The sequence below is a fragment of the Staurois parvus genome, unplaced genomic scaffold (assembly GCF_062004578.1).
Source record: "Staurois parvus isolate SC_StPar_1 unplaced genomic scaffold, SC_StPar_1.0 ptg000552l, whole genome shotgun sequence".
NCBI lineage: Eukaryota > Metazoa > Chordata > Amphibia > Anura > Ranidae > Staurois > Staurois parvus.
Window position 1 is genome coordinate 1,133,524 of NW_028318348.1, and position 26,114 is coordinate 1,159,637.

General features: G+C 44.3%; 1 protein-coding gene across 1 annotated transcript in view; it reads right to left on the minus strand.

Moving 5' to 3' along the window:
• Positions 1-8,782: 8,782 nt before the first annotated feature.
• The window catches only part of SIGLEC1 (sialic acid binding Ig like lectin 1), a 103,860-nt gene continuing 86,528 nt past the window's right edge, over positions 8,783-26,114 (minus strand). Inside the window, exons 18-22 of the mRNA XM_089691169.1 lie at positions 21,620-21,868; positions 19,088-19,390; positions 13,693-13,789; positions 9,742-9,814; positions 8,783-9,187 (exon numbers count right to left, since the gene is read on the minus strand). Of these exons, the coding sequence (XP_089547295.1) occupies positions 9,182-9,187; positions 9,742-9,814; positions 13,693-13,789; positions 19,088-19,390; positions 21,620-21,868 (728 nt within the window). The 3' untranslated portion in view covers positions 8,783-9,181. The remainder of the gene's footprint in view (positions 9,188-9,741; positions 9,815-13,692; positions 13,790-19,087; positions 19,391-21,619; positions 21,869-26,114) is intronic.

The following is a 26,114-nucleotide window of genomic DNA, read 5'->3' on the forward strand; positions in this document are numbered from 1 at the left end:
CTTTCAACCAGTCCTCCTCTGCATCATTCAGATGTTCAGTGGCAAACTTCAGACGGGCCTGGACATGTGCTTTCTTGAGCAGAGGGACCTTGCGGGCACTGCAGGATTTCAGTCCTTGTCGGCGTAGTGTGTTACCAATTGTTTTCTTGGTGACTGCGGTCCCATCTGCCTGGATATCATTGACAAGATCCTCACGTGTAGTTCTGGGATGATTCCTCACTGTTCTCATGATCATTGACACTCCACGAGGTGAGATCTTGCATGGTGCACCAGACCTAGGGAGACTGACACTTGTTTTGTGTTTCTTCCATTTGCGAATGATTGCAGCAACTGTTGTCACCTTCTCACCAAGCTGCTTGGCCATAGTTTGGTAGCCCAGTCCAGCCTTGTGTAGGTCTACAATCTTGTCCCTGACATCCTTGGACAGCTCTTTGGTCTTTGCCATGGTGGAGAGTTTGGAACCTGATTGTTTGATTGCTCCTGTGGACAGGTGTCTTTTATACAGGTAACAAAATGAGATTCGCAGCACTCCCTTTAAGAGACTGCTTCTAATCTCAGCTTGTTACCTGTATGAAAGACACCTGGTAGCCAGAAATCCTGCTGAATGATAGGGGATCAAATACTTATTTCCCTCATGAACATGTAAATCAGTCATCATTTGTTAGACATGCACTTCTTTTGATTTTTTTGTTGCTATTCTATCTCTCAGTGCTACAATACATCGAACATTCGATTTTTAGACTGACCATTTTTGTGAGTGGGCAAATATTCAAAATCAGCAGGGGAGCAAATACTTATTTTCTTCACTGTACATCCACTGCAATAATGAATTTCGGCAGAACCCCAGTTGAGAAACCCTGGTCTACATAAAGCCATAATTAAAAAGTCAGGATCAAGTTTTATATAGCCCAGAGTAGGAATTTATAACTGAAGCTGTAACCTTGAAGTAAATATGTCTCACTGCTTCTCTTAAACATTGTCCTGCTATGCATCAGAATCAATAAATATCACCTCCATTTTTTAAATTTTTTTTTTTTTTTTTTTAGTTTATGAATGGCCATCCTGAGTATAATGCTTGTGTCTTGCTGCCCTCTTATGGTGATTTTAGCTATTGCACTCATGCATTCTGTAAAAGAACAATAACAAAGAATGTACCAAATGTCTGATGCTTTACTGACATCTTGTGGTTATTTTACTAAGTGCATCATTCTTCAATTAATGATACAGAATATGTGGAAAATGCAGAAGTTGAACTTGCTAAACACACACACACCAAAATAAACCCAGAGTGTTACTGACAAATGCTGAGGAATATTTTATATACTCTATATATAAATATAGTCTAGATAAACATGAACTTTACTGAGTTCTTACTTTCATATATACAGTACACAGGACGTTGCATGGCAAAAAAATCCAGTTTTCATTTAGAATTAGAATGCCAGCTGATGGTTTCAAGCGATTCTGTCTTTGCTTAAAGTGTGTTTCCACTTTTGCAGCCAAATCGGAATAACACCAACTTTATATTTGTCGTGTTTATATTTGTTGTGTAACTTATAAAAAATTAAAAGTTGCAGGTTACCTTTATAAATGCTTTTTACTTGACTAAAAATCTTTCCATGCTCTCCCTGCTTTGTAACGTTTAACATAGTCTGTACCGTGTTAGCAGTTCTTCAATATCAATGAGATGTGAACACTGCCTGTCCTGACCAAGGGTTAACAATGTAGAAATCACACTCCTATGTTGTATGTTAATGAGGGATACCTGGGGAAAAAAGACAGTGTCCAGAAATTCTTAGAATGAACCATGACACCTTCTCTTTAAAAACATCTAAAAGATGAGAAATACACGGCTCCCAAAAATTAAAGCAATGCTTTGAAAACCCATCAGATCTCAATGGGGACAAATCTCCTGCTGGATCTCTATACTGATCTGGACGGGTAATGTGTTAGGAACGTAAGGATGCCCCATTGTTTGATGGAAATGAAAATGATCGACCTACAGAGGACTGAATTCAAAGACACCCCGAAAATCAAAGTGAAAAAATGATGCAGCAGGAGAGTCTGTTTTTCTGAAATTTCATTGCAGCAACTCAGAATGGTCCTCAGTAGTTTGTATGGCCCCCACGTGCTTGTATGCATGCCTGACAACATTGGGGGAGGCTCCTAATGAGACGATGGATGGTGTCCTGGGGGATTTCCTCCCAGATCTGGACCAGGGCATCACTGAGCTCCTGGACAGTCTAAGGTGCAACCTGGTGGTGTCGGATGGACCGAAACATGACATACACTGCAAAGCAAAACAAAACAAAAAGCGCACCAACCTTGCGCATTACCTCAGTAACCAAATTTTATTCAATACAGAATGATACTCACAAACAGCGAAGTAATTCAAGCATTTAAGTCCTCACAGGGACTTGACCATTAGGCAGCCTGCGCGAGTCCCATCGTAGGGGTAGACACTCAGAACAGCTGACGCGTTTCAAAGGGCATCCCTTCTTCCTCAGAGCTCTGAGGTTACTGAGGTAATGCACAAGGTTGGTGCCCTTTTTGTTTTGTTTCACTTTGCAGTATTAGTCGGGCTTCCCCAGCTTTGTTTGGAGCTGCACAACTCTGTATGCACTGGTGGTTGAATTTTTCCAGTTCTGGTTCCATCCATCCGCCACTATCTGGGTCTCAGAGTGCAGGAGAGTTCGTATCTGGTCCCGAAACATGACATCCCAGAGGTGTTCTATTGTATTTAGGTCAGGCAAGCGTGGGGGCCATTCAATGGTATCAATTCCTTCATTCCTCAGGAACTGCCTGCATACTCTCACCACATGAGGCTGGGCATTGTGCACCAGGAGGAACCCAGGACCCACTGCACCAGTGTAGGGTCTGACAATGGGTCCAAGGATTTCATCCCAATACCTAATGGCAGTCACGGTGCCATTGTCTAGCCTGTAGAGGTCTGTGCGTCCCTCCATGGATATGCCTCCCCAGACCATCACTGACCCCCCACCAAAACGGTTATGCTGAACAATGTTACAGGCAGCAGAACGTTCTCCATGGCTTCTCCAGACCCTTTCATGTCTGTCACATGTGCTCAGGGTGAACCTGCTCTCATCTGTGAAAAGCACAGGGTGCCAGTGGTGGACCTGCCAATTCTGGTGTTCAATGGCAAATGCAAATTGAGCTCTATGGTGCCAGGCAGTGAGCACAGGGCCCACTAGAGGACATCGGGCCCTCAGGCCACCCTCATGAAGTCTGTTTCTGATTGTTTGGTCAGAGACATTCACACCAGTGGCCTGCTGGAGGTCATTTTGTAGGGCTCTGGCAGTGCTCATCCTGTACTTCCTTGCACAAAGGAGCAGATACTGGTCCTGCTGATGGGTTAAGGACCTTCTACGGCTCTGTCCAGCTCTCCTAGAGAAACTTCCTGTCTCCTGGAGGATTTGGACTGCCTGTGCAACCTTTGTAAGGTCCAGGTATCGCCTCATGCTACCAGTAGTGACACTGACCCTAGCCAAATGTAAAACTAGTCAGAAAAGATAAGTAGGGAAACAATGTCAGTGGCCTCCACCTATAAAACCATTCCTGTTTTGGGGGTCATCTCATTGTTGCCCATCTAGTGCACCTGTTGTTCATTTCATTAACACCAAAGCAGCTGAAACTGATTACCAACCCCCCTCTGCTACTTACCTGACCAGATCAATATCCCAGGAGTTTCACTGACTTGATGCTAGACTCTGATTAAAAAGTGTTCCTTTCATTTTTTTGAGCAGTGTATATTATTTATTTTTAGGTATACTTTGTTAAGGGGAACACATAAACATATAGTGGGGTTTTCTTAAATTTGTCTGCAAAAGTGGAAATCCCCTTCAAAGTGTTATTGACCCTTTTATTTCCACTGCTGTGGAATGGGCTGAAAATTGCACCACAATTGCATAAGAACACAAAGCACTTTTGTGTGCAATTCAGGTGTGAACCATGCCTGCGTAATGTGTTTAGAAATGGAGGCTTGGGGGTATATTTATAAAACACGGAATGTGAGATACATCAAACATTAACGTCCCATTCATATTAAAGCACAAGACTCAGGGTGACATGTTTCTGCGCGTTTTGTGTGTGTTTTTGCGCTACGTGTATTCATGTCAATGGGCTGCCCTATGCGCAACAAACATAAAGTGGAACTACACTGCAGATGAGCACCACAAACCAAAAGCGCTATTTAATTCATTTGTAATATTCAAAGCAAACTCCACCATCCATCCTGAAATCCATACGCCCTTAGCTCAGGCATGCAGGCGGGGGTGTGCTTAGCTGTGAACCCCCCCCCCCGAAGACTCCTAGGATGTATAACATCATTTGCCTAGTTTGCCAAATGTTTAAAAGAAGTAAATATGATATACCTTCCTATCTATTTACTAATGTTACGGATTAAAAATAGTCAGTGTTGATAGAGAGAATTTAGTTCTGTTTTAGGCTTCATTTAGACTTGGGGTGTGTCAAAAATGCATGTTTAAGCCGCATTTTTGCCATTCCCCAACCACCTCCTCTTAATCTGGCAGTGGACACGGGGGGTGTTCACATGTCGTGGTTGCAATGCTTTTATTCGCACATGTGGTAAAGTTTACCCAACATGTACAGTGCCTTGAAAAAGTATTCAAACCCCTTGAAATTTTCCACATTGTGTCGTGTTACAACCAAAAACGTAACTGTATTTTATTGAGATTTGATGTGATAGACCAACACAAAGTGGCACATAATTGTGAAGTGGAAGGAAAATGAGAAATGGTTTTCAACATTTTTTACAAATAAATATCTGAAAAGTGTGGCTTGCATTTGTATTCAGCCCCCTTTACTCTGATACCCCTAACTAAAATCTAGTGGGGCCAATTGCATTCAGAAGTCACCTAATTAGTGAATAGGGTCCACCTGTGTGTAATGTAATCTCTTGATCTGTGAAGCCCTCAGAGATTTGTTAGAGAACATTAGTGAACAAGCAGCATCATGAAAGCCAAGGAACACACCAGACAGGTCAGGGATAAAGTTGTGGAGAAGTTTAAAGCAGGGTTAGGTTATATAAAAATATCCCAAGCTTTGACCATCTCACAGAGCACTGTTCAATCCATCATCTGAAAATGGAAAGAGTGTGGCACGACTGCAAACCTACCAAGACATGGCCGTCCATCTAAACTTACAGGCCGAGCAAGGAGAGCATTCATCAGAGAAGCAGCCAAGAGACCCATGGTAACTCTGGAGGAGCTGCAGAGATCCACAGCTCTGGTGGGAAATCTGTCCACAGGACAATTCGTGCACTCCACAAATCTGGCCTTTATGGAAGAGTGGCAAGAAGAAAGCCATTGTTGGAAGAAAGCTATAAGAAGTCCCGATTGCAGTTTGTGAGAAGCCATGTGGGGAACACAGCAAACATCTGGAAGAAGGTGCTCTGGTCAGATGAGACCAAAATTTAACTTTTTGCCCTAAAAGCAAAATGCTGTGTGTGGCGAAAAACTAACACTGCACATCACCCTGAACACACCATCCCCACCGTGAAAGTTCCAGAAGCATGCTGATATGAGGAGAGAACAGAGTGACAGACAGATGAGCTCATCCCTGTGCTGCTTCTCCTTTCACTGTCCAGTCACAGGCTGGGGATGGTCCAGGATGGCCTGGGGAAGCGAGCTGAATGATACTGCCATCTTGTGGTGGTAGAGAAGTACTGGTAGCACAGCTCCAGATTGAAGGTGCGTATTGCAGCAAAAGCTGTTTTTTTTTTTTTTTTGTCTTTTATTTTGATATGCTAATTTTCTGGGTGGAGTTCTGCTTTAAATCACTGGAAATTGAGTACTTTGTTATAAAAATAAAAAAGACCAAAGATCCTTCCCTAGTGGTGAGGTTTTCCATTGCAGGCTGTAGGCATAGTCCAGCCTGCAGTGTAATCTGGTAGCTTGGATTCTGGATGTCAGTTAAAAATATGAAGCAGATCTATCCTCCTGATTGGGCGATTGAAACTGGCACTTGATCCCAGAATAGCTTTATTGGACACAGGATATAAAATCAATGCAATGCCTCAACTCTTACGCATTTCAGCCCAGCAGGGCCTTAATCTTAGCTCCGGATGACAGTTACAAACATGTACCAGTTAGATCATCCAGATCGGGCAGTAAAAACTGGCACTCAGTCTCGAGATTGCTTGAATTTCTTTAGTGGACACAGGATAAAAATTCCATGTAATGCCTCATTCTTACGCGTTTCAGCCTTAATCATAGCTCCGGATGACAATTACAAGTGTGAACTAGATGGATCCTCCTGAATAAGCAGTTGAAACCGGTACTCAATATCAGGATTGCTTGAATGACTTTATCGGACACAGGACATAAATTCCATGTAATGCCTCAGCGCCTACGTATTTCAGCTCAGCAGGGCCTTAATCATAGCTCCAGATGACAGTTACAAACATGAACCAGATTGATCCTCCTACTTGGGCAATTGAAACCAGAACTTGATTCTGAGATTGCTTGAATTACTTATTTGGACACAGGATAAAAATTCCATGTGATGCCTCAGTGCTTACATGTTTCAGCCCAGCAGGTCCTTAATCAAACCTCCGAATGACAGTTACAAACATGAACCAGATAGATCCTCCTGATTGAGCAATAGAAACCAGTACTCAATCTCAGGATTGTTTGAATGACTTTATTGGACACAAGATAAAAATTCCATGTGATGCCTCAGTGCTTACGAGTTTCAGCCCAGCAGGGCCTTATTCATACCTCCGAATGACAGTTACAAATATGAACCAGATGGATCCTCCTAATTGGGCAATAGAAACCGGTAATCAATTGGCAAATGTCTGTGTAACTTGCGAGCCAGTCTGTATCCACCAAATATTAACCTCTCAAAACCAAGGGAATGGACACTGACCGTCCAAAATATATATAGGATCGCAAACACTCAACACAACACTACCTGGGTGTCCAAAAAGTCATAAATATATAATGTGTTGCGCTCCCAGTGACAATATCTTTGATGTATATATCTAATTAACCTTGCTATGCAAAATGATTTTCAGGTATTAAAAAATATGCAAAATCAAACTATGTGAGTGATTTAAAAAAATATAAACCACTATAGTGTATATAAATTAGATAATAATAACCGCAAAACCAATGAATAGTGCATAGTGAACTAAAATATATAACTGAAAATAATACACATCATGAATAGTGAAATACTCAAAAAAAATTATATATATACTGCCAAATAATTGTGATATAAATGTCCTTTAAATACAGTGACTTTGTGCTTGAATAAATCTTGATTTGGTGACTTTTTGTGAATCTGTGACTTTCTTTGAATCCTCAATTGGTAAAGATGTATGCTCACCTCCTTGTTAGCCTGCAATTAGGCTATACACACTTGTGGTTCACCTCCTATGGAACCTGCTTAGATGGAATTCCTCTTTTGTGAATGGTAAGAACGTGGATATGCGTTATCCTCAGATTGCCCATGTGCGTTTTTCCATATGTGGGAACAAATTGCCAGACATGGTGTTTTATCCTTATAAAAAGGTTTCTCCTTTATTGCTTGCCAACAGGTACACTCACATATGTGATATGCGGTCTAGGATGAATTGCTCAGCTCTAATGATCCGCCAGCCGTCCTGCCATGCATGGCAGGACGGCTGGCGGATCATTAGAGCTGAGCAATTCATCCTAGACCGCATATCACATATGTGAGTGTACCTGTTGGCAAGCAATAAAGGAGAAACCTTTTTATAAGGATAAAACACCATGTCTGGCAATTTGTTCCCACATATGGAAAAACGCACATGGGCAATCTGAGGATAACGCATATCCACGTTCTTACCATTCACAAAAGAGGAATTCCATCTAAGCAGGTTCCATAGGAGGTGAACCACAAGTGTGTATAGCCTAATTGCAGGCTAACAAGGAGGTGAGCATACATCTTTACCAATTGAGGATTCAAAGAAAGTCACAGATTCACAAAAAGTCACCAAATCAAGATTTATTCAAGCACAAAGTCACTGTATTTAAAGGACATTTATATCACAATTATTTGGCAGTATATATATAATTTTTTTTGAGTATTTCACTATTCATGATGTGTATTATTTTCAGTTATATATTTTAGTTCACTATGCACTATTCATTGGTTTTGCGGTTATTATTATCTAATTTATATACACTATAGTGGTTTATATTTTTTTAAATCACTCACATAGTTTGATTTTGCATATTTTTTAATACCTGAAAATCATTTTGCATAGCAAGGTTAATTAGATATATACATCAAAGATATTGTCACTGGGAGAGAAACCGGTAATCAATCTCAGGATTGTTGGAATGACTTTATTGAACACAGGATAAAAATTCCATGTAATGCCTCAGTGCTTACGAGTTTCAGCCCAGCAGGGCCTTAATCATACCTCCGAATGACAGTTACAAATATGAACCAGATGGATCCTCCTAATTGGGCAATAGAAACCGGTACTCAATCTCAGGATTGTTGGAATTACTTTATTGGACACAGGATAAAAATTCCATGTGATGCCTCAGAACTTACGTGTTTCAGCTCAGCAGGACCTTAATCATAGCTCCAGATGACAGTTACACACATGAACCGGATTGATTCTCCTAATTGGGCAATTGAAACCAGAATTTGATTTTGGGATTACTTGAAATACTTTATTGGACACAGGATAATAATTTCACGTATTGCTTCAGTCTTTTACGTTTCAGCACAGCAAGGCCTTATGATTAAGGCCCTTCTGGGATAAAACGCATAAGAGCTGAGGCAATACATGCAATTTTTATTTTATGTCCACTAAAGTAATTGAAGCAATGCCGGGTTCAAGCGCCAGTTCCAATTGTACAGTTTCTATGATGGTGGACAGCAGCTCTACTCACAGTAACAATTACTCTCAACGTCTTTATGGACAACCTGGGTTGAGCAAGATGAGTCTGTTTTGTTTTATGTCCTCCTGATTGGCCATTTTTCCTACAGTCTTTGAGTGTCTGTTGTGTCTCTGTCCCTTGAGGTTTGTCTGCTTGGTGTCCAATCTCGGTACAATCTTTGACTCTAGATTGACAGGAAAGTCTTTTATCGTTTAGGTGAATTCAGATATCAAACCAGCCAACCCGATATCTCTAAATGAACATTCCAAGAGGACAGTTCAATTCTGGGGAAAAAAAGTGAAATTCCAATTATTTTAGGTAAAGAAAACAAAATCCCTTTCTGTTTCATAATCCCTTACCCGGAACCCCAAAACTGACCACACACTATACAATCTAATTGCACAATCTCCTTTAGATGTACCAACAGCTATGTAGTATGAGGGCATGCCTGATTGGATGCAAATAAACAACCTAAAGCCTGCAGCTGGAGCTCTAGGTTCCTTATCATTTGTTATTCAAGGCTTGCCTTTATCTACTTTGTTGGAAAAAAATCCAGTATTTACAGAGCAATAGACAAAAATATATATGACAACACAAAAAAGGAAATAAAAGTTGTCACAAAATAATGATAATTTTCATTGATAATACATTTCTCTTTTTTCTACCCCCAAAGGGGTACATTTATAGAAATAATTTGAGCGATCGACCTGTGCAAGTATACATACATTAGTTCTGTGGACGATTGTTATTAGGCCATTCCCTGTGTTGCTTGAATGTTTTTCACTTAAAACAGTACATTCTGCACGCTAAGTGTCATGGGAATTTCAAAAAGAATTACCTGTGTGATTTCTTTGCTGTCCATTTCCAAAGACTCATCGTCTGTTTTCAAAATCAGTCTTTCTTGCTTTCTGCTAAAAGATAAAAGCAGCAGAATGTCAACTGCGTAGCCCATTCCTCCAGCCATGATCTGCTTGCATTGTACAGAGAAGTACAGAGGCCTAGTGATGACATCACTGTCTGAAGTGGGGTATGGAATGGAACCAGAAAATATTAATTTAAAAATGTTATTGGCATGTTGAAGGGGGAAGGGATGAACCAACAAAGACAACCTATAAGCTGATTACATTTCAACTTCATGACAAGGTTCATGGATCATTAAAACTCCTTCACGCCGGCGCCCCCCGGCTCTTTAAAAGTTTCAGAAGCCGGGAGGCGGGGCAGGGTTTAGTGTCATGTGACCGCCGTGACGCGCCGTCACTGCGGTCCCATGATCGGGAAAGGTCCCGATTGAAAGAGGAGATCGGGACCTTTCCGTAAGTGCCGGACATGTGTGCTGGGAGCACGCTCTCGGCACATATGTCCTTTTTTAATAGAACGCAAATGTGCGGCCGCTCGGCGTTTAGGCGCAGACGCTGGGAGGCCGCACTTTTGCGTTCAGCCAGCGTGAAGAGGTTAACCTCCCTGGCGGTTTGATTATGTCAGGAATTTTGTACCAAAAGCGGTACCATTTTTGTGCATGGAAATATGTATTTTTTTTATTGTAGGCCTGTAATTCTTAGGAATAACTCCCTGAAATCTGTCCGAACAAGAGTCTAGTAAACATCCCGGGTATGATAAAACTTGAAACACAAAATCATAAATTATAATTTAATAAATACTCATAAAAAATAATAATATAATAAAAAATGTAATTCAATAATATAATCAAACCAAAAACACTGAAATTTGAAATATAGCGCCAAGTTCGCACATCACTGAGCAAAGTCGCAGAATCATTTTCAGTGTCTGATGATGAATTTCCCCCACGAATCATTATCACTCAATTCTGCAAGTGGTTCTGATTTACTATCGCTGTTCTCTAGCCGGTCTAAAACCACTTTTGACCTAAAGGGACGCTTTTTGGACGCCATGGACGTTTCTTAGTTTCCAGGCAGAAAGAACAGTAAAAATGCAGGCAGGGCGCCGGACAAAGCACTCGGGACAAAATGTATGTGAAATGGTTTGATACAGGAATGTTTTGCTATGAAATAATCGTTTTAAAAAAAGTCATTTTTTTTAAATTTTCAAATTTGCCGCCAGTTCCGGCGCCCGTACAACCCGATGTCGCAGGGACCGGAACACGGAAGCCAGATGCCGGCATCGGCCGGAGGAGATGACCGGGGACGCTGCAGGGGACACATCGTGGGAGCGAAGGACAAGGTAAGCTCTGCAGGGACTCCCTATGCAGCGCTGCATGTAAGCCTGAGTGTAGCTCGGGGTTACCGCTTTTGGTACTGAAACTTTACCCCGAGCTACACTCGGGAATACCGCCAGGGAGGTCAAGCTGTGGAAGCACTTATGGTATGCTAAAGCGGCTTCCAAAGTAATTTTATCACTCATGGCTTGAGAGGCCACTTTAGCAGCCCTAAAGTATATCTAAAAGCAAAACTTTTTTTTCTTCCTTTTTTTTTTTTCTTCGACTTTTTAAAAAGTGAACTATCACTAAAATCATTGTATTATGATTATCATATTTCCTGTAGAGATAGTATTCTGTATATCATTTCTTCATTATTTTTATTATATTTTATTTATTTTCAAACTGCCCTGATATGCTATCTATCCCAAAGGGAAAATATTACACAGTGGCCCCCTCAGGGGCCTTCTGGCCAGACTGCCGACATTGGTGGGTCAGCCTTACTCCTGCACCCACTGCCTCTCAAAACAGTAATACATTGGGCCCAGACTGCATGGCCTAGGCTTTGGATTAACCCTAAGTTCACACCTAAGTGTTTTCTGCAGCATTTTTTGTTTTGCAGAAACGCACAGCAGTCCATTTAACATGATTTCCTATGGGACAGGTTCACATCTCCGCGTTTTCACCCGCTGCGTTTTTTGGAAAGGGTCAGGGATTTTTTAAATGCAAAACATTTTTGGTTATATAGACGTCAAAGGAAACGCTGCAGAACAGCATGTAGTGCATTTTTTGCAGCGTTTTTCATTTTAAATCTGCCTAGAAACAAAAAAATATGCAAAACACATAAAAAAACAAGGCAAAAACGCAAAATGTAACGCAAAACACACTACAGAAACAGATCGAACACAAATTGCATAGGTGTGAACCTAGCCTGAAGATAAGTATTGCAGCAAATTTGTTTTTTTTTTGTTTTTTAGTATTAACTCCATGTGCTGCTACTTTATTGTAAACTCACTGCCTGGGACTGATATTCAAACTGCTAATGAAGAGGTTTAGGCGATTGAGCTTGGGTTCACGCTGATGCCGTGAGGAATTCGCATCGTTTACTGTGTGAATTCCGCACCGCATCACAATCGCACCCCGTTCATGAGAACCGCTGCGAGTGTGTATGTTAAGTTAACAATACCCCGAAATCGGTCCGCAAAACGCGGCGCGATGTGCAGAATCAGATTGCATAGTACCCATGCGATCCGATTCTAGTGTGGACCAAAAAAAGGGTCCTGCACCTTTTTGGTGCGGATCCAATGCGATTAGAGACATACAAAATGTATGGCTCAAATCGCACCGCACAGAATTTGCATGTGATTTGCACATGAATGCGGTGCAGTTCCTTTGTGAATCACCTGCGATATGCCGCACCGTATAAGTGTGAACCCAGGCTCACGGACCTGGCTGTGCTGTCTAGCAGGGGTAACTCGGCTGAATATATCTACAAATCCTGTAGCGAGTAAAACAGTTCAGATATTCTGTATGTATTTCCATTTACCCAGAATAAAGCTTAAAGCCAAGGCATGTAATGGGGATCGGGATATACGAGGTGGTATCAAAAAGTTTCAAAGCTAGTTTTGTAACACCCCAACAGATGGTAGCACAATGATGCACACACAGTCACAGGGAGCACTGAGCTTCATAATTCAGTGTGCCAAAAGACATCTTCCTGAGCTTCATAATTCAGTGTGCCAAAAGACATCGTCCTGTGTACATCGGGAGCTGTGCAACTGGTGCTATTCTAGCCACGTGCGTTACCGCATCTGCTATTTCATCATGGACATCAAGTTAAAACAAAGAAAAAAAAGCTAAATTCTGATTGAAACTGGGCAAATCTGCCACAGAGACTTTTGACATGATTCAGCAAGTTTAAGGCGATGCTACAATGAGTCGTTCGAGGTGTTTTGAGTGGTGCATGCTCTTCAAGAGCAGAAGAACATCACTGGAGGAAGATGAGAGATTAGGAGGACTTTCAACAAGCTCAAAATGTTGAAATGTGTGCATGATGATCATCAGAGAACAATCCACAACACTGCTGCCATTGTCGGTGTGTCATATGGAACAGTCCAGGCACTCTTCATGTGTGATTTGAACATGCGCCTTGTTGCTGCCAAGTTTGTCCCCAGGCTGCTGACCCAGGAGCACAAGGAAAATCGTGCTGAAGTCTGCCAAGACCTCCATCAGCGTGCCATGGATGACCTGTCCTTCATATCTAGGATCATTACCGGTGACAAAACTTGGGTGTACGGGTTTCACACAGAATTTCACGTTTGCTCTTTGCTCTAACTTGCTGTCTATGATGAAATAGCAGATCTGGTAATGCACGTGGTCAGAATAGCACTAGTTGTACAGCTCCCGATGTACACAGGACAATGTCTTTTGGCACACTGAGTTATGAAGGTCAGTGCTCCCTGTGACTGTGTGTGCAGCCTTGTGCTGCCATCTGTTGGAGTGTTACAAAACTAGTCTCGGAACTTGATACCACCTTGTAATACCTGCAACAAAGCCCAGGGCACATTTCAATATCCCTGTGTTAAACATACTGGAGAAGAACATGGCTGTACTTACTTTTTCCAAAAGTAGAGTCCAATGATGACTCCAATCAGCAGTAATATACATCCTACTGCAGCCCAAAAGACAATCTTGTACGTGGAATCTGCACTGTCTATGTGGAGTCGGTCACCAGGGAACGAGAGAGGTATTTGGAGATAGAGGGAGATAAGACATGTGAGAAGGAGTGAGTGAGGTTCTCAGCTTAAAGTAAATCTGTAAATTGCAAAAATATTGGGGCTTTCATTGTTAATCTGCTGAAAATGCTAGTTGCCTGTCTGTCTCTGGCATCAATAGACTTTCCAGGAGTCACTGACCGGGATACAGCATGCAGCTTAGAATCTTGGAAATCCTGATATGTGTACTTGTTTTAGGTCTACAGTATGCCTTGGAAAGTAATGGAGCCACTGAATCATCATGGCAGCCAGGAAACTGGCATTTTCAGAGAGAAGTCAGACATGGCAGCCTCTATACAATTTCACCACAGGTTTCATTTAATATTAAAGCCCACCCTGTTGCTGTGTGCTTATTCTGAAACATTAGTAAAAGGAGAGGAAGGCTTTGCAGTCTTTGGGGCGCATTCATGAACATTTTTATAAAATGAAAAAGTTGTCCCGATTTTAGAAAACTAATCTTCTTCCCGCTTCCTGCATTACAGTGCTACACAATGTACTGTATATGCTTTACTGCCCCTTCTCACAGTGCCGGGGCAACCAGGAAGCAGGACCCGGGCGCTTGTTGGTCCCCTGCTCAAGGAGAGAACAGCTGTGTGAGGTCTGAGCCGAGGCCAGACCCCACAGCCCAGACCCCGCTGAGTGTCTGCTGATCGCTGTGTCCCTGGGGCTACCCCTGCCTGCTGCCGCTGTGTGCCTGGGAATTACCCCTGCCTGCTGCCGCTGGGTGCCTGAGAAGTTACCTCTGCCTGCTGCCGCTGTGTCTCTGGGAAGTTACCCCTGCCTGCTCTGCTGATCGCTGTGTCCCTGGGAGTTACCCCTGCCTGCTGCTGCTGGGTGCCTGAGAAGTTACCCCTGCCTGCTCTGCTGATCGCTTTGTCCCTGGGAGTTACCCCTGCCTGCTGCCGCTGTGTGCCTGGGAGTTACCCCTGCCTGCTGCCTCTGGGTGCCTGAGAAGTTACCCCCGCCTGCTCTGCTGATTGCTTTGTCCCTGGGAGTTACCCCTGCCTGCTGCCGCTGTGTCTCTGGGAAGTTACCCCTGCCTGCTGCCGCTGTGTGCCTGAGAGTTACCCCTGCCTGCTGACCGCTGTGCCTCTGGGAAGTTACCCCTGCCTGCTCTGCTGATCGCTGTGTCCCTGAGAGTTACCTCTGCCTGCTGCTGCTGGGTGCCTGAGAAGTTACCCCTGCCTGCTCTGCTGACTTTAGAAAACTAATCTTCTTCCTGCTTCCTGCATTACAGTGCTACACAATGTACTGTATATGCTTTACTGCCCCTTCTCACAGTGCCGGGGCAACCAGGAAGCAGGACCCGGGCGCTTGTTGGTCCCCTGCTCAAGGAGAGAACAGCTGTGTGAGGTCTGAGCCGAGGCCAGACCCCACAGCCCAGACCCCGCTGAGTGTCTGCTGATCGCTGTGTCCCTGGGGCTACTCCTGCCTGCTGCCGCTGTGTGCCTGGGAATTATCCCTGCCTGCTGCCGCTGTGTGCCTGGGAGTTACCCCTGCCTGTTGCCGCTGGGTGCCTGAGAAGTTACCCCTGCCTGCTGCCGCTGTGTCTCTGGGAAGTTACCCCTGCCTGCTCTATTGATCGCTGTGTCCCTGGGAGTTACCCCTGCCTGCTGCCGCTGTGTGCCTGAGAGTTACCCCTGCCTGCTGACCGCTGTGTCTCTGGGAAGTTGCCCCTGCCTGGTCTGCTGATCACTGTGTCCCTGGGAGTTACCCCTGCCTGCTGCTGCTGGGTGCCTGAGAAGTTACCCCTGCCTGCTCTGCTGATTGCTTTGTCCCTGGGAGTTACCCCTGCCTGCTGCCGCTGTGTCTCTGGGAAGTTACCCCTGCCTGCTGCCGCTGTGTGCCTGAGAGTTACCCCTGCCTGCTGACCGCTGTGTCTCTGGGAAGTTGCCCCTGCCTGGTCTGCTGATCTCTGGGTGCCTGAGAAGTTACCCCTGCCTGCTGCCGCTGTGTCTCTGGGAAGTTACCCCTGCCTGCTCTATTGATCGCTGTGTCCCTGGGAGTTACCCCTGCCTGCTGCCGCTGTGTGCCTGAGAGTTACCCCTGCCTGCTGACCGCTGTGTCTCTGGGAAGTTGCCCCTGCCTGGTCTGCTGATCGCTGTGTCCCTGGGAGTTACCCCTGCCTGCTGCTGCTGGGTGCCTGAGAAGTTACCCCTGCCTGCTCTGCTGATTGCTTTGTCCCTGGGAGTTACCCCTGCCTGCTGCCGCTGTGTGCCTGAGAGTTACCCCTGCTCTGCTGACCGTTGTGTCTCTGGGAAGTTATCCCTGCCTGCTGCCGCTGTGTGCCTGAAAGTTACCCCTGCCTGCTGACCGCTGTGCCTCTGGGAAGTTACCCCTGCCTGCTCTGCTGATTGCTTTGTCCCTGGGAGTTACCCCTGCCTGCTGCCGCTGTGTGCCTGAGAGTTACCCCTGCCTGCTGACCGCTGTGTCTCTGGGAAGTTACCCCTGCCTGCTCTGCTGATCGCTGTGTCCCTGAGAGTTACCCCTGCCTGCTGCGGCTGTGTCCCTGGAAGTTACCACTGCTTGCTGCCGCTGTGTCCCTGGGAGTTACCCCTGCCTGCTTTTCTGACTGCTGTGTCCCTGGGAAGTTACCTCTGCCTGAAATCTTGAGTGTTCATATTTCCCCCGCCTGGACTGCCCCATTATATGCCCATAATCTCCCTGTCTGGACTGCCCCATTGAATGCTCCTATTTTCCCTGCCTGGACTGCCCCATTGAATGCCCATATTCTCCCTGCCTGGACTGCCCCATTGAATCTCTCTATTACCCTTGCCTGGACTGCCCCATTGTACGCCAATATTGTCCTCTGCCTGGACTGCCCCATTGTACGCCCATATTGTCCTCTGCCTGGACTGCCCCATTGTACGCCCATATTGTCCTCTGCCTGGACTATCCCATTGAACACTTGGATTAATACTTGCCCGGACTGCCCTATTGCATGCCTGCATTATCGTAGCTACCTGGACTGCCCCACTGAGTGCTCAGGCCATCGCTACCTGAATCGCCCTATCGTGGGCCGGATTATCACTGTTCGGACTTCTCCCCCCTCTTCCCCCCTTTTTGGGTACGCGGACGCCACCTTATTACCCTGATTATCTCTCCCATTTCAATAAAACTTTGTGTGTTTATCATCCCCCGTGTGCGTTCTGTCCTGCCTACGCTTCCGTTACAGGGCATGTTGGAAATGTTTTGACAAACAAATTTCTAATCAATGATGACAGAATCATGTGAGAAATGTAATCAAAAAAGAAAAGAGCATGACCTGAGACCTGGAAAGAAGATTGTTGGCCACGAAAATTCTTTTCTGTAACAACATGTGAAATTAAAGGCTTGGTTGGTCAAATTTCGAATTCAATGGTGGCACCATCGGATTACAAAAGGCACGAAATTTCCAATTTTGCAAAGAAAATTGGTTCCGAATTCGACCCATGCATTGCCTGCAATAGTGTATCTTATGTCAACAGCTATGAAAGCGGAGCTCCACCCAAAAGGGGAAGTTACACTTTAAAGACTGGTTCCCCGCTCCCCGTTAAAGATTGGCACCTTTGGGGAGCGGGTGACCGAAATTGACAGGTATCTGCTCCCACTTCCGCTTCCGATCGATATAATGTCAGGTGGTTTAGGCGTACACTGTTCTTGCACTTAGTTTTCTTCTTTTTTTTTCAAACGATGCAGTGATATGCTGTGAACAAAAGGCAGCTCCAAGAACACAGTCAATAACAAGTGAATTATGTGCTTGGAGTACCCACATTTACAAAACATAATTAGATAAATAAACAACCCTCCCCAAAAATCCCCAAAAAAAACAAAATACCACCTCTGAAACAAAAGCACACTTATTTTTGAAAGGAAAGTCTTTTCAATATATATAGTAAAAATCAATATACATAAAAAAATAAATGAAAGTCCCCAAATAATACCAATAAAACAAAAAGCCCAATGGGATCATTGCAAAAATGGAAGTTTAACCTAAAGACCTTATCAACATAAAACAATAAGCAAAAATCCCCCAAACACCAAAATATCACATAGAAACAAAAGACCATTTTTTTTAAGGAAGATTTGCAGAAACAAAATTTGCTAAGGAAGGGACAATGGCTAAAAGTTATCATTGACCTTAAAGTGTTCTTAAACCCACAACAGTACAATCATCCTGTATATGCAGTAAAGCATGCTTGTTATATTCACTGTGGAACCTAAGGGGTTAATCCTCTGCATTGTGTAAAAAGGCTTTTTGATCCTGACTTCTTTGATCCTCCCCTTCTTCCAGTGTCCCCCTCTTATCCCTATCATATGGAGGCACTGCACATGCTCAGTTTGGTGTGTATTGCTAGAGAGGCTTTATGTTTTCTTGAGAGTGCAAGTGATCAGCACAGGGCCAGACAGAGGTCAGGGGTACTGCGCCCTCCTAGAGAAAACTCCTCCTACAAGCTTTAACCAGTGCTCTGCTGGACACTGATAGAAGTCACAAGACTGCTCTAACTGCTGATGAGAAATGGTATTTAGCAGTTTATATTTACTCAAATAATTGCATTTCCATGTTCTGTGTACTGTAGGAGACCAGATATAGTGAATGCAGGATCCGGGGAGAGTGGATATAGAGAATGCAGGGTCCGGGGAGAGCGGATATAGTGAATGCAGGGTCCAGGGAGACTGGATATAGTGAATGCAGGGTCCAGGGAGACCAGATATAGTGAATGCAGGGTCCGGGGAGACCGGATATAGTGAATGCAGGGTCCAGGGAGACCAGATATAGTGAATGCAGGGTCTGGGGAGACCAGATATAGTGAATGCAGGGTCCGGGGAGATCAGATATAGTGAATGCAGGGTCCAGGGAGACTGGATATAGTGAATGCAGGGTCCGGGGAGACCGGATATAGTGAATGCAGGGTCCGGGGAGACCAGATATAGTGAATGCAGGGTCCGGGGAGACCGGATATAGTGAATGCGGGGTCCTGGGAGACCAGATATAGTGAATGCGGGGTCCTGGGAGACCAGATATAGTGAATGCAGGGTCTGGGGAGACCAGATATAGTGAATGCAGGGTCCGGGGAGACCAGATATAGTGAATGCAGGGTCCGGGGAGAGCGGGTATAGAGAATGCAGGGTCCGGGGAGAGAGGATATAGTGAATGCAGGATCCTGGGTTTAGTAACACTTTAAATCAACCACCAAATGTAAAGTATGGGAAGTAAAGCATATAACAAAAGGCATGGAAAAAAGAAAGCCTCTTACCCATAGTGTTGAGGTGTAAGGATGAGCTTGTGGTACCCAATTTATTACTAACAATACAAATGTAACCCCCAGAATCCTCGGCGGTGATGTCTCTTATCTCCAGCTTCAGGTAGTTATAAGAGGCAGAAGACCAGTACTTATCTCCTCGGTCAACCAACGCTAGTGCTGAGGTGCCTAGTTGGATATCATTGCGGGTCAGTGAGACCATGGATGGAGGGTTGCTGTCAGCCTGGCACACAATAATCGCTCTCCTTCGTCCTTGTGTTTCTAGGTATGACGTTAGTACCAAGTTCCGAGGACCATCTGCCAAATGATATTAAAAAAATATATAATTTAGTGGCACTGCAACACACCAACCACGAGTTAGGTGGACTTGTGGGATCAGTGGGGGATAAACCTGAGTGTTATAATAAAATCCGAAAGGGTTTCTTCTGTATGTTTTTACACCATTGTTGTCAGTGTAAGGAATAGTGCCCCGTTATTACTGTCAGTGGGAGGAATAGTGCCCCATCATTGCTGTCAGTGGGAGGAATAGTGCCCCATCATTGGTGTCAGTGGGAGGAATAGTGCCCCATCATTGGTATCAGTGGGAGGAATAGTGCCCCATCATTGGTATCAGTGGAAGGAATAGTGCCCCATCATTGGTATCAGTGGGAGGAATAGTGCCCCATCATTGGTATCAGTGGGAGGAATAGTGCCCCATCATTGGTGTCAGTGGGAGGAATAGTGCCCCATCATTGGTATCAGTGGGAGGAATAATGTCCCATCATTGGTGTCAGTGGGAGGAATAGTGTCCCATCCTTGGTATCAGTGGGAGGAATAGTGCCCCATCATTGGTATCAGTGGGAGGAATAGTGCCCCATCATTGGTGTCAGTGGGAGGAATAGTGTCTCATCATTGGTGTCAGTGGGAGGAATAGTGCCCCATCATTGGTGTCAGTGGGAGGAATAGTGCCCCATCATTGGTATCAGTGGGAGGAATAGTTCCCATCATTGGTGTCAGTGGGAGGAATAGTGCCCTATCATTGGTATTAGTGGGAGGAATAGTGCCCCATCATTGGTATCAGTGGGAGGAATAGTGCTCCATCATTGCTGTCAGTGGGAGGAATAGTGCCTCATCATTACTGTCAGTGGGAGGAATAGTGCTCCATCATTGCTGTCAGTGGGAGGAATAGTGCCTCATCATTACTGTCAGTGGGAGGAATAGTGTCCCATCATTGCTGTCAGTGGGAGGAATAGTGCCCCATCATTGGTATCAGTGGGAGGAATAGTTTCCATCATTGATCTCAGTGGGAGGAATAGTGCCCCATCATTGGTATCAGTGGGAGGAATCGTGCCCCATCATTACTGTCAGTGGAAGGAATAGTGCCCCATCATTGATCTCAGTGGGAGGAATAGTGCCCCATCATTGGCATCAGTGGGAGGAATAGTGCCCCATCATTGGTATCAGTGGGGGAATAGTGCCCCATCATTGATCTCAGTGGGAGGAATAGTGCCCCATCATTGGTATCAGTGGGAGGAATAGTGCTCCATCATTGGTGTCAGTGGGAGGAATAGTGCCCCATCATTGGTATCAGTGGAGGAATAGTGCCCCATCATTGGTGTCAGTGGGAGGAATAGTGCCCCATCATTGGTATCAGTGGGAGGAATAGTGCCCCATCATTGGTGTCAGTGGAAGGAATAGTGCCCCATCATTGGTGTCAGTGGAAGGAATAGTGCCCCATCATTACTGTCAGTGGAAGGAATAGTGCCCCATCATTGATCTCAGTGGGAGGAATAGTGCCCCATCATTACTGTCAGTGGGAGGAATAGTGCCCCATCATTGATCTCAGTGGGAGGAATAGTGCCCCATCATTGATGTCAGTGGAAGGAATAGTGCCCCATCATTGATGTCAGTGGAAGGAATAGTGCCCCATCATTGATCTCAGTGGGAGGAATAGTGCCCATCATTGGTATCAGTAGGAGGAATAGTGTCCCATCATTTGTGTCAGTGGGAGGAATCGTGCCCCATCATTGGTATCAGTGGGAGGAATAGTGCCCCACCATTGGTGTCAGTGGGAGGATTAGTGCCCCATCATTGGTGTCAGTGGGAGGAATCGTGCCCCATCATTGGTATCAGTGGGAGGAATAGTGCCCCATCATTGGTGTCAGTGGGAGGAATCGTGCCCCATCATTGGTATCAGTGGGAGGAATAGTGCCCCATCATTGGTGTCAGTGGGAGGAATCGTGCCCCATCATTGGTATCAGTGGGAGGAATAGTGCCCCATCATTGGTGTCAGTGGGAGGATTAGTGCCCTATCATTGGTGTCAGTGAGAGGAATAGTACCCCATCATTGTTATCAGTGGAAGGAATATGGCCCTATTGTTGGTGTTAGTGGGAGGAATAGTGCCTCATTGTTGGTGTCAGTGGGAGGTAAAGTGTCCAAAAGGTCGGAGCAAAGCAAGCAAAAGGCCGCATCTGGCCCATGGCCCACAGTTTGGAAACCACTGTTTTACACAATATATTGATGGATATCACAAGGTAGATGCTTACATAGGACAGTTATTCCCACCAGGGGGGAGATGCTGTTTCCTCGCCAGTGCTTGGCCAAGCAGTGATAAGAACCAGTATCTGAACTGAACACTATGGGTATCAGTAAAGACTTCTGGGAGCTTTCATGGAGCCACCGGTTGTTCTTGTACCAGGTGTAAGTAGTATTGTCTGCCATGGGAGCCTGACATGTGAGATTCACCGAGTGTCCTTCTTCCACCTCACTGGATGGCCTTACCAACACCATGGCAGCTGGAACAGAGTTTAAAAAGGGTTTAAAACATGACAATCAATGTTGCTGTGCAAAGAAATTGATAAATCAATGTTAATATTTAAAGAAGTTATCTGGTAACAATTATGGAACAGCTATAGAGACCACTACAGGAAAAGAGCAGATAAATGTAACCTATGGTCTCTATAATTGTTACATTGTATCTCTTGTTATAAAGACGTTATGTATTCTTATGCTGCTCAGCTCATTCTAGCGGCCATAATGCCACATTTTACTACTGCCTTAACAACATTCATTCAGAAGAGAAAATAGCCTAAAAAGCATTCGCTTTTACCCAATTTGCACACAATGAATGAGAAGTTCATGGATGAATGGTTAGGCACATTTTTTACAAATAAAGCCTCAAACTTCAAGTAAGAATACACATGCCTCTTGTATTTAGACAGTATTTGCTTATCCCCAAGTTCACCTATAGAATACTTTTGCATAGAAATGACTATTTTGCTTTAGTTGTTCTTTAACCTCCTTAGCGGTATTCCCGAGTGTAGCTCGGGGTAAAATGTCTATACCAAGAGCGGTAACCCCGAGCTACACTCGGGCTTACCATGCGGCGTTGCTCTGGGGGTCCCTGCAGCACTTACCTTGTCCTTCGCTCCTGCGATGTGTCCCCTGCAGCGTCCCCGGCCATCTCCTCTGGCCGATGCCGGCATCCGGCTTCTGTGTTCCGGTCCCTGTGACGTCGGGACGTACGGGCGCCGGAACCGGCGGGAAATTTGAAATTTTTAAAAAATGTCATTTTTGCTGTCATTGCTGTTTCAATGCATTTCACATATATTTTGTCCCTACTGCTTTGTCCGGCGCCCTGCCTGCATTTTGACTGTTCTTTCTGCCTGGAAACTTAGAAAAGTCCATGGCGTCCAGAAAGCGTCCCTTTAGGTCAAAAGCGGTTTCAGACCAGCTAGAGAACAGCGATAGTAAATCAGAACCACTTGCAGAATTGAGTGATAATGATTCGTGGGGGAAATTCGTCATCAGACACTGAAAACGATTTTGCGACTTTGCTCAGCGATGTGCGAATTTGCCTCTGTATTTCACATTTCAGTGTTTTTGGTTTGATTATATTATTGAATTAAATTTATTATTATTATATTATTATTTTTTATGATTATTTATTAAATTATAATTTATGATTTCGTGTTTCAAATTTTATCATACCCGGGATGTTTACTAGACTCTTTTTCGGACAGATTTTAGTGAGTTATTCCTAAAAATTACAGCCTACAATAAAAAACTACATATTTCCATGCAAAAAAATGGTACCGCTTTCAGCACAAAAAATCGGAAAGAATCATACCGCCGAGGAGGTTAAAGCCTAACCACAGGCAAAACTTTTTTTTGGGATAGATTTGGAAATTATTTATTATGGGATTTTTCCTCCTTAATTTCCCCGTGAAAGCAGAATAAAAAGTGAGCAGATTAGTTGTCACTGGGACAGGAAGACACAGAGAATAATAATAACCTGACAAATGTTCTAACTTTACATTAAATTGTTTTTTTTGGAGTGTGTAACCCCACCATAGAGATTACAGATCAATTCCTGTCTGAACACTAAAAACCTATTGATAAAAAAAATGTGTCATTCACACAGCCATTGCGAATAATCCCCATTTCCTGTCCAATATGTGTATTTTCTATGATCTGCAGCACCATCTAGTGACCATAATGAGGCATTTTCCTAATTGTGATTGTAGTATTTCAGGAATATATTGTATTATGGTCTCTAGATGGAGGTGATGATCACAGAAAATATACAAATTAGACATATTATTGGGAAATATTGGCAATAGCTATGTAAATGATGAGGCAATCCCACAACAAATGTTTTGTAACTAGGCCCCAAAGTTTCCCTCAGTGGGGACCCTGACCACAATAAAAGCTTGAGAGAAGTTCTACTCCTTTCCTACTGGAGATGGATTGTAATCAGTTAGGTAAGTTTTTCTCAATCAGGGTTCTGTAAAACCACGGGGTTCCGGAGCTTACATACAATAATATACACTCACCGGCCACTTTATTAGGTACACCTGTTCAATTGCTTGGTAACACAAATTGTTTCTCAGCCAATCACACGGCAGCATCTCACTACATTTAGGCATCTAGATGTGGTGAAGACGACCTGCTGAAATTCAAACTGAGCATCAGAATGAGAAAGAAAGGGGATTTAAGTGACTTTGATGGTTGTTGATGTCAGACAGGCTGGTCTGAGTATTTAAAAAACTGCTGATCTGCTGGGATTTTCATGCACAACCATCTCTAGGGTTTACAGAGAATGGTCCAAAAAAGAGAAAATATCCAGTGAGTGGCAGTTGTGTGGATGAAAATGCCTTGTTGAGGTCAGAGGAGAATGGGCAGACTGGCTCAAGATCATAAAAAGGTAACAGTAACTCATGTCAGTATGGACCAAAATCTCTGAGGAATGTTTCCAACACCTTGTTGAATCTATGACATGAAGAATGAAGGCAGTTCTGAAGGCAAAAGGGGGTCCAACCCGGTACTAGCAAGGTGCACCTGATAAAGTGGCCGGTGAGTGTATTACAAATTTCTGGATTCAACCACCTGTAATACTATCTAGTTTTTCAGACAGTTTTATATTTGTATGTGCAAGTTTCACCTAAGGTTGCTAGGGCTTCCTTGAGCAGTGACCCCACCAACGTTAGGGGTCACTTCGGCATTGAATACTAATATTAGGGGACACCAGAATTTTGATAATATGTATTTTTTTCTTTTTGTACAGATAACTCCGCAAGGGCCACTGATTTCTTTCCCAATTGTTTTTCCCCACTAGTGTAGTGCAGCCAGGAAAACAGCAACATTCACTCATCTGGCTCAGTAAACAGTCTAGGGGTTGATTTTTTAAAATGTATTGAAGATTAAGTTAGATGGGACTTTGGGAAGCTGTGGGATACCCCAGAACACTGAACAGGAATGTAAGGACACTCTTCCCTTTGCAGCTACTTACAGTCCCCTAAGCAGCAGGACATAACATGGACAGCACGGTGACACCCTAAGTAGTGTTCCAAGCCTGGTATGCCTTAACATTAGTGCACCAGAGGCTAACAGCAGAAACAGTTACTAGGATCCTTCTCTCACAATATCCCTGGGACTTGGATGTCTCCATCCAGACTTAGGCAGACAGTCTCCTCAGTGAGCCTCCAAACCGGATCCTCAATGAAAACCATCTTTTAGCTTCCAAATAATTTGCAGCAGAATAGGCCCCCCAGCTAGGACTTCGATGAGACAAGCAGAATCTTCAGCTGGACTGCTTAGAAGGGCAATGGCCCTTCTGGTTGGGAACCTCTCCTCCTGGGGAAGAAGACCCCTGCTCTCTGAGGCACCAAGCTATTTATATACTCTCCCAGCCACCATCTGGGCAACTTCCCTCAGGTATTGGCTGCAGCCAGGGGCGGACTGACCATTTGGAAACTCGGGCACTGCCCGAGGGCCCGGGGTCAGTAGAGGGCCCCATGAGATGCCCCTGGTACCTTTTTCATAGGCTTTTTTGAGTTTGGGCAAGGACACAGGGGCCCCATGATCCCCTATTGCCCGGAGGCCCCATGAGTTGTCAGTCCGCCCCTGGATGGAGCTGCATAGATATTCAAATGGTGAATTTGACTCTCCCGCCAACTACATTCTGGAAGCCTCAAGAAGACAGGGTGAAGCAATCAAACTTGCAGTCTGCAGAGCCCAGAGCAGACCAAAGCAATCACATGCTGCTGTGATGATTACAGCAGAGCTACAAAACTAAATTTTCCTCACCTAACTAGCAGTATATCTGAGAGGGTGCTACATTTTGGTATTATTATTCAGTTTAAGATGAATAGTGAAAGGAATTGTGTTGTATACATCACTTGGGTTTCCATAAATGATCTGGCCTGGGTTTTAAATACTGCAGGCACTGTATGTAGGTACGCCATAGTCTTTTATTTAAAATTTCCTACAACTTACTGATCACAGCAAATGTCCGTGAGCTGTAGGTATAATCATTTTTAACACAAAGTTTCTTGAAACCTGAAAATTATTTAAAGGGTTCCTCCAGGGTTGAAAGATTGAGAAAGGCTAAGTTAATCATTGGGGTTTGTATGAAAAAACACTGGAAGGTGGCACTATGCAGAGTCCCAATGCAGCCTAGCACCTCCCAAATGTCAAATCCAAGACATGGTTTAGGCTGAATCTTGCTTTTGCCTGCTACTACTGGTTCAAAGTCAACCT